Source organism: Aulostomus chinensis, chromosome 12, assembly GCF_037954235.1.
Source record: "Aulostomus chinensis isolate RoL2024-O1b breed Wild chromosome 12, RoL_Achi_v1.0, whole genome shotgun sequence".
In the NCBI taxonomy this organism is placed as follows: Eukaryota; Metazoa; Chordata; class Actinopteri; order Syngnathiformes; family Aulostomidae; genus Aulostomus; species Aulostomus chinensis.
In genome coordinates, this window is record NC_141331.1 from 25,294,418 (window position 1) to 25,304,224 (window position 9,807).

The window sequence follows — 9,807 nt, forward strand, 5'->3', positions numbered from 1 at the left end:
AGGAAACGGACCACACACTGCAACAATCCTCACTGTGGGCAAGCCTGTCTCTCTACGCAGTCAGTCGTCCAAGGAGGCCACACTCACCTGATCTCTGTGAGTACACTGTCCTGCTTTGTGTGTGTGTGTGTGTGTGTGTGTGTGTTAGAAAATGGTCAGCTGATCCCTTTAAATATGGATAAGGAAGCAGAAGCAGAAGTGAAATTCAGCGAGTCTCCACACGCTTGCTGGAATTTATCACACTGCTGCGTAAACACTGGCGTAAAGGAAAAAGTGGAAAAAATCAAAGAGTGTGACCAAAAAATGATGTGGGACCTGATTTTAGTGCAGATTAAATCCTATTGATATCGAGATGAACTGATATTTTAGATGAGATCATCTCAGGTCTCCATCAATGAAAGGGAGTCTTGATCAGAGGAACATCAGGCAGCAACCCTGATGTGATGTCATCAACACCTTTGGACCTGTCGAGTCGCCAGCAGGTTTAGGGTTCATGCATTCCAACCAGTGAGGCTGACCCTCTCCAACTGGAGGGCTTCAAACTTGAAAAATGTGTCTTCACACAGCAAAAAAAAGAAAAAAGGCCAGTTTATTCATATTAGATTCGCCAACATACTTCTTAATGTTTTATTTTCAATAAATAGTGCTGACTCGTAATATGAGTACATTTTAACCATCTAAAGTGACTCATGTGTTACTGGTGGTAACCCTTGTGGTTAATTGCGCGCATGCGTGTGTGAGTGTGTGTGTTCTGATGACGATTCGAGGTGTCATAAGATTTACAGCCTACTTAAGTGTCTCATTTGGAGAGGAAGGATGTCAAACCCTCGGCTGCTTGACAAACGCCGTCTTCAGCAGCTGTGGTGCGCGTTCCCGTCCAGCTCGGTGCTGAGGGCAGACCTCTGATGGAGGCTGAGAGCAGCTGAGCACCCCTGTACTTGCAGCAGTTGTTGGGTGGATCGTTGATTTCAGATTTGTGTGTTCTGGCAGAGTCGTGATGGTTTACTTGGTGCTGGTGGCTGCTGCAGCCATCCTCCAGCACGTTCATGGAAGACCTCCCCCACTTCCTCCTCTGCCCATGAAAGGTGAGCATGCATCATCCACCACAACTCCAGACATCTGACCAAGACAGAAAGCAGTACATTCTGGCTTCAGATCTGAATCAGTGGATGGGATGAGGTGCAGTTTACTCGTCTGACTGACAGATTTATTTATCTGTTGTTATTTCTCATTGGGCTGTTGCTGTTTTGTTTTTTTTGTACCAGACAACATTTCCTGAACACATCTGTGAAATAATGTGTCGCTTCATCCAGAATTGTTCGTTGTTTCCTCCTCCAGACGGCTGCTACTGGGTATCCCAAGAGGTCGAGCTCTTTAGAATGGAGGGAGAGGCCATCGTTGTCTCTTTCCCCATTTTCCAATCTGTCCTCAAAAAACGCAGCATTGCATCTGCATCAGCGAAGTACATCATCACCAGGGGCAACAATACTACAGCCCACGAGGATGAGGGGCATGTCCAGCGTCAGGACAGGGCTTTGTGGCTCCTCCCAGGTCACACCTCAGACTCTGGGCAATACACTTGCACATACAGGTGCTTGCGTCCTTCAGCCCTCACCTCTTTTTGCAGAAATGTCCAAGTATCCTTCAAACGGCTTTGCTGCACCTTCCCACTTCCTCCCTCTGTGTATCATCTTCCTATTTGTGTCCTTTAGAAATGAAACCTACTGCATCACAGGGAGAATCAGGCTGTATGTGTACAACTCAACGTCTGTGGACATGAAGAATCTCTTGTCTCAAGTCAACGCCACGGTGGGCGAGAACGTGCCACTGATGTGTCCCCCCAGTGACTTCAGCCACGTTCAGACACGGATCAAGTGGAACCCGGTGAGACTGAGACGCTCTCACGTGACTTTTTTATTAATAGGCAATCTGAATGTTGTATTTTTTTAAACAGAGGTACGAGACTCATCGACATTTATCTGCAAACCATTTCTAATGATTTAGTTTGTATTTCATTTATTTCCTTTTGATTTAAGAATACAGATTTTACAACAACAACAAAAATCCAAACTTCTGGTATTTTCCAACCGCGTCAGACCAGCAACTGCTTCTAATTTACCCAGTATGTCACTTGTTTAGTTTAGTTGATTTCATTCATTGGCAACAGAAAAGAAGGCAAGATAATATCAATACAAAAGTCTCCCAAATCCTGAATGGAGGGAAAGAGAAAGATGACATCTTACTTCTCTGCCCCATCAGCAGCACGGGTCAAGTGTTGACCACCAGAGGTCAGCTGAAGTCATAGTTTCACAGAAAACTCATCATATTTCTTGCTGAACTCACTGAGTATACCTCAGATGGATTGCACCACAAACTCCCGCCGTATTTGTCATGTATGGAGGCATCTGGGGCACCAGCTGGATTAGAACTCAGTGCTTTGCTTCCCAACAGCAGCCCAGGCTGGCTGCCCTCCAGCTGGGAGCGCTGGGCAGCAGTCAGCTTCTGATTCCTGCCGTGAAGCTGTCCGACGCAGGTTTCTACTCCTGCCAGCTCAGAGTGCTCATCAACAACCAGGAGTACAACATCACCAGGGTCTATCATCTCATCGTGAGAGGTGGGTGATGAGTGGAAGTTATTCCACTGATGTACGTCCCTCCTGTCCTCCCACATCTGCTCCTACAAACATGTTTGATGAAAAATGTTTTCAAGACGAAAAAAAAACAAGTTATGGAGACTGGGCAAAAAAAAAAGTTGAAAAAAAAAACATAGTGAGTTCTCATAGTGTACATCAGAAGAATGAGAAGTGTCAGGCAGGCCTCCCCTGGGGGTCCAGGCAGATCAAGGGGAGTCTCAGTGAATGGAGGTGCTGGACCTCATGTAGAGCAGCGTTTGAGAGTCAGAATCTACTGAGTCAGGACAGACAGTTTGCATGTGTTTGATGACTCTGAAATGTTAAATAGCAGCATCAGGCTCGCGAGGCTAGCGAGGCGACCGTCTAAGTCAGGGGTGTCAAGCTGGTCCAGTAGAGGGCCGTGAGGCTGCAGGGTCTCACTCCAAGCCAGCAAAAGCAACACCTGATCCAACAAACGAGCAGTGTGGACACAGCTTGGCTGATTTAAGTTGATTCAGGTGTTGCTTTTGCTGGGTTGGAATGAGAACCTGCAGCCTCACGACCCTCTACTGGACCAGCCTGACACCCCTGGTCTATGGGATCAAATGAAGGTCAAGGTTTTGCTGAGAACTCCTGCTGATCCCCAGCTGGTTTGACAACGCCATTAATTTACCCTCTTACAATATTGACCACAGCTGCTGGTGAACCCTGCCCTCTGCTGTTCTAATGGGGGCATTGCAGATGTGCCAAGACTCAAAAATGAATCAGTGCAATTCAAAATATATATTTTCTAGATAATGACTGTAGCCTTTTAAAGATGTGTTGGACATGATAAGTTTTGAACGTTATTCATGTTTATGATCTGCCAGACCCAGAGTCACACCCAGACCAGACCACTGCAACCACAGTGCCAGACTCCGCCGCGACCTCTGACCCCGGCAGCAGCACCAGCACTGTTGACAGTGAGTCGGACTCAACGTGCTCTCATTGAACAGCACAATGCGTTAGCATTCACCTTGCTCTGACTAAGAGATTCGTAATTTTGACACAATAACAAGACAAATGAGCAGAGATGAGATGGACGCAAAAGTGTTCAGTTGTGTCAGGACTGGCCAGAGCCACCGTCACCGCAGCTCAGTCTCACTGAATCCTTCTACCGCTCATTGGATTCAGTATCTAATCGTTCATACAAGGGACGGTGGAATATCACGGTTAAACCCTGCATGTGATGGTGACAAACTGTTGCCAGTACTGTTTTACAGTGCCACAGACAGCGAGGCTTTGTTTGCACTTGCATCTCTTAGTGTTTGTGGTCATTAAAGTCATTAAATATCCGGGCAGATCTGATAAACACAGTTGATTGTCTACAACGAGATTTATTGAAGTTTCTATTGTGAATCCATTTCTTAATGTTTGCTTCTATTGGTTTTTGTTTTTCTTGACCTCTCAGCTCCAGCGCTTCAGCCTCCTCTGATCATCTCACCACTCAATGGGACAGTTTTTGAGAGTTCACACGGTGAGTGACGACATGATGATTCCTGCTGAACTGACACGGATGAGACAGACGTGTTGATGAATCAAAGATTTAGATGAGACAGACGTGTTGATGAATCAAAGATTTAGATGAGACAAACGTTAATGAATCAAAGATTTAGATGAGACAAACGTTGATGAATCAAAGATTTAGATGAGACAAACGTTAATGAATCAAAGATTTAGATGAGACAAACGTTAATGAATCAAAGATTTAGATGAGACAAACGTTGATGAAACAAAGATTTAGATGAGACAAACGTGTTGATGACTCAAAGATTTAGATGAGACAAACGTTGATGAATCAAAGATTTAGATGAGACAAACGTTGATGAATCAAAGATTTAGATGAGACAAACGTGTTGATGAATCAAAGATTTAGATGAGACAAACGTTCATGAATCAAAGATTTAGATGAGACAAACGTTCATGAATCAAAGATTTAGATGAGACAAACGTTGATGAATCAAATATTTAGATGAGACAAACGTTCATGAATCAAATATTTAGATGAGACAAACGTTAATGAATCAAATATTTAGATGAGACAAACGTTCATGAATCAAAGATTTAGATGAGACAAACGTGTTGATGACTCAAAGATTTAGATGAGACAAACGTTGATGAATCAAATATTTAGATGAGACAAACGTTCATGAATCAAAGATTTAGATGAGACAAACGTGTTGATGACTCAAAGATTTAGATGAGACAAACGTGTTGATGACTCAAAGATTTAGATGAGACAAACGTGTTGATGACTCAAAGATTTAGATGAGACAAACGTGTTGATGAAACAAAGATTTAGATGAGACAAACGTGTTGATGAAACAAAGATTTAGATGAGACAAACGTTAATGAATCAAAGATTTAGATGAGACAAACGTTCATGAATCAAAGATTTAGATGAGACAAACGTTCATGAATCAAAGATTTAGATGAGACAAACGTGTTGATGAATCAAAGATTTAGATGAGACAAACGTTCATGAATCAAAGATTTAGATGAGACAAACGTTCATGAATCAAAGATTTAGATGAGACAAACGTGTTGATGAATCAAAGATTTAGATGAGACAAACGTTGATGAATCAAAGATTTAGATGAGACAAACGTTAATGAATCAAAGATTTAGAGGAGACAAACGTGTTGATGAATCAAAGATTTAGATGAGACAAACGTGTTGATGAATCAAAGATTTAGATGAGACAAACGTTCATGAATCAAAGATTTAGATGAGACAAACATGTTGATGAATCAAAGATTTAGATGAGACAAACGTTCATGAATCAAAGATTTAGATGAGACAAACGTGTTGATGAATCAAAGATTTAGATGAGACAAACGTGTTGATGAATCAAAGATTTAGAGGAGACAAACGTGTTGATGAATCAAAGATTTAGATGAGACAAACGTGTTGATGAATCAAAGATTTAGAGGAGACAAACGTGTTGATGAATCAAAGATTTAGATGAGACAAACGTGTTGATGAATCAAAGATTTAGATGAGACAAACGTGTTGATGAATCAAAGATTTAGATGAGACAAACGTTCATGAATCAAAGATTTAGATGAGACAAACATGTTGATGACTCAAAGATTTAGATGAGACAAACGTGTTGATGAATCAAAGATTTAGAGGAGACAAACGTGTTGATGAATCAAAGATTTAGATGAGACAAACGTGTTGATGAATCAAAGATTTAGATGAGACAAACGTGTTGATGAATCAAAGATTTAGATGAGACAAACGTGTTGATGAATCAAAGATTTAGATGAGACAAACGTTCATGAATCAAAGATTTAGATGAGACAAACATGTTGATGACTCAAAGATTTAGATGAGACAAACGTGTTGATGAATCAAAGATTTAGGTGAGACAAACATGTTGATGACTCAAAGATTTAGATGAGACAAACGTGTTGATGAATCAAAGATTTAGATGAGACAAACGTTAATGAATCAAAGATTTAGATGAGACAAACATGTTGATGAATCAAAGATTTAGATGAGACAAACGTGTTGATGAATCAAAGATTTAGGTGAGACAAACGTTAATGAATCAAAGATTTAGATGAGACAAACGTTCATGAATCAAAGATTTAGATGAGACAAACGTTCATGAATCAAAGATTTAGATGAGACAAACACGTTGATGACTCAAAGATTTAATGTCTCTGTGTCTATGATCATGTTTAGGTTCGGGACTGGAGCTGTTCTGCCAGGTGCTTACTGGATGTGACGTGGCAGACTCCACTGGTGTCTCGTGGTTGGTTGGCAGTCAGCCGGTAGAGTCATCCTACCTCGGTGGACGAGCTTTGCAGGGTGGAAGGAGGTGAGAAGTTCCCTCTCAGCACAGAAACCTACAGCAAAACCCAGTTTTTAGTGAAATGAGAATGTGATTCAATGTGTCAAACTTTTGAACTCAACATGTGGGGTCCAATAAAAGGACAGGAGATACTTTCCTGCTAGGAAAATGCACTTTAGTGCCACCAGGTGGCAGAGAAAGACAAGCGCTTCACTTTGAATTAGACTGATGATGTCAAGGACTATACTTCAGTTACTCGAGACTCGCAGAGACTGACTGGATCTGAGAGTGTGTTGATGTCTGTCTCAATGTTGCCAGGGTAACCAGGATGCCTGATGGCTGCCAGATTGAGCTGAGGCTGATTGTCGCATCGTTGACGGAAGAAGACACAAAGACGGTGCTGAAATGTGTCACTGAGAACCGAGGAGGGAGACAGGAGGTTGTCCTACAGCTTCAGTTAGAAGGTGTGTGTGTGTGTGTGTGTGTGTGTGTGTGTGAGAGAGAGAGAGAGTAAAATACTAACCAGCATTATGCACCTGTCAATTAAACCATGTAATCAGTAATTACTGAGATCTGGGAACAAACATTAAATCAATGTCGCCTGAAATTATTGAGATATTTTCACGTTTGGCAGAACTATGAGATAAAAGTAGCGATACATCACTTTTTTGCGTACAATTGTTGTAAAATTCCCATTTTGGCATCACACATTGCAACAGCAACAAACAAAATTAGCAGATGTTTGGGTGCATTTTGGTTTGAAAGACAAATCAGGAAAGAATGACTTTAATAAAAGAAGTTTGGACGCATTTTCATTCTGCAATCAAGCATTCAGCAAACACGTCCAACGATAGTTTCGACTCAATCTGTCCATCAAATTATCCATGTACCATGATGTACATATTGGCAGACCACCCATGCAGTTGGACACAGTTTGCATTTTCCCTTCTCTCTTAAGTAGATTATTCAAAGCACTGCAATATCTCGTGCTCAGATGATTTTGTGAACTATGTATGGTGGAGTAAGTAAACCCACCCTAATGTTCTTAGAGAGCAGTGGTGAATCCCAGCAGATCCACGTTCTCCCTGTGCAATTAGCCCATGTGTTTGAACTCTGCTCATGTCTCCCCAGACTCCACCTTCACATGGCTGGCGGTCGCGGCTGTGGGCGTGTCCTGTTTCCTCACCGTAGCCTTGGTCTTCCTCTACGTGCTCTTCAAACCTAAAAAGAAAAGGAACATGGATTACGTCCTGGCCCGACAGAATAGCACCTTCTAGGACTTCCAGTGTTCACGTCGACTCCAGGGAAAAAAATCTTCGTGTGTGTGTGTGTGTGTGTGTGTGTGTGTGTGTGTGTTGATTACGGCAGCGCTAGTTGTCCTGCAGAGGCATCACCGCTGTAGATTTCCCACGAGTGGTTGTCATTCACGGTAGCACTCCGGCCATCTGTGTCCACGACTCGGCTGCTCCCATTCAACTGCATTTACTTGGTTCGTTCACGCAGTTGCGTGTTTCCTGTCACACGTCTAACTTTCTCTTGAGTGACAAAAATCACATCAAGTGTTACATTGTTCAAGAATATCAAAACTGCTGATAAATAAGATTGTTTTTTTTGTTTTTTTTACAGCTTTGTTTTATTTAACTTCAGTGTTTTATATTTAACACATCTCTTTTGGACCATCGGCTTTTGTCGTTGTGGATTTTGAGGTGTTTTTTCCTGCTACATTCATGTTGACATGTGATTAAACCATTTCATCCTCTTTTAAATGATGCAGAACTGTCATCACAGGACCTTTGACTCCATCATTTCAGTGTGTGGTTATATTTGGTAACCTATTTTTTTAAAAAGTGATCAAATTAAAAGTCCTCTGAAGAGCCCAGTTTGTGTTCTGTTATTGTTTGCTTGCTACAAAACACAGGGACCAAAAACAACAAATAAAACTGTTGATTTGTAGTTTCAGTATTTAGTGACACAAGTTAACCTGAAAGCTTATCGCTGTGTCCTGCTGCTGCTAAATAATTAAGCTTCAGATCCAGGATCTTTTATTTGAGCTTGCAATATTTCAACAAAAAGGAAAACAGCTGGAGCACACAGACACTTGCAGCATTCAAGGGTGCTAAGAGACCAGCGTGTCCCCACACACAGACACTTGCAGCATTCAAGGGTGCTAAGAGACCAGCGTGTCCCCACACACAGACACTTGCAGCATTCAAGGGTGCTAAGAGACCAGCGTGTCCCCACACACAGACACTTGCAGCATTCAAGGGTGCTAAGAGACCAGCGTGTCCCCACACACAGACACTTGCAGCATTCAAGGGTGCTAAGAGACCAGCGTGTCCCCACACACAGACACTTGCAGCATTCAAGGGTGCTAAGAGACCAGCGTGTCCCCACACACAGACACTTGCAGCATTCAAGGGTGCTAACAGACCAGTGTGTCCCCACACACAGACACTTGCAGCATTCAAGGGTGCTAACAGACCAGCGTGTCCCCACACACAGACACTTGCAGCATTCAAGGGTGCTAAGAGACCAGCGTGTCCCCACACACAGACACTTGCAGCATTCAAGGGTGCTAAGAGACCAGCGTGTCCCCACACACAGACACTTGCAGCATTCAAGGGTGCTAAGAGACCAGCGTGTCCCCACACACAGACACTTGCAGCATTCAAGGGTGCTAAGAGACCAGCGTGTCCCCACACACAGACACTTGCAGCATTCAAGGGTGCTAAGAGACCAGCGTGTCCCCACACACAGACACTTGCAGCATTCAAGGGTGCTAAGAGACCAGCGTGTCCCCACACACAGACACTTGCAGCATTCAAGGGTGCTAAGAGACAAGCGTGTCCCCACACACAGACATGAGACAGCTCATCGCCACGAGAGGGAGGAGAGATTTTTTTCTATGCCCAAGAAACTACAAGGATGCTCAGGCCGTTGCGTTGTCCATGTTTCTGTTCAGATGTGTGAGTCTGTTTATGAAGTCACTCATAACATCTCCCTCCACTGAAGTTCACCAGCATCTGTCTGTTCATGTTTGGGGTCTCCTGCACACAAACAAACGCATTTTCAGAAGAAGAACAACAAAAAACTCTTGGACTTTTCTGTTCTGGCTTTGTGATCTGAAACCTCCTCCACCTTTCATATAAAATAGTTTCATTATTCATTAGCAAACACGTGATTCAACTTATTTAAAAAGTAGTTATCTTATCAGATTGCAAGGATTCCACAGCGCAGCTTCCCAATAGATCTCCTTCAGAAGTGAGAGTTCTGAGTGGCTCTCATGTCATTCCTCTATGTGGCCGCTAGATGTCTCACTCCCCGGTGATTTCTCATGGAGTGAAGTCCTAAACCA

At 42.8% G+C, this 9,807-nt stretch overlaps 1 protein-coding gene across 1 annotated transcript; it reads left to right on the top strand.

Annotated features, from left to right (window-relative positions):
- Window positions 1-8,348, top strand: LOC147252553 (interleukin-1 receptor type 2-like). The gene is made up of 10 exons (XM_086219350.1): window positions 1-96; window positions 991-1,085; window positions 1,339-1,591; window positions 1,713-1,884; window positions 2,452-2,614; window positions 3,481-3,573; window positions 4,062-4,127; window positions 6,344-6,479; window positions 6,771-6,916; window positions 7,584-8,348. The coding sequence occupies exons 2-10, from the start codon at window positions 998-1,000 to the stop codon at window positions 7,727-7,729; spliced, it is 1,263 nt and encodes a 420-aa protein (XP_086075476.1). The 5' UTR covers window positions 1-96; window positions 991-997; the 3' UTR covers window positions 7,730-8,348.
- Window positions 8,349-9,807: the final 1,459 nt, after the last annotated feature.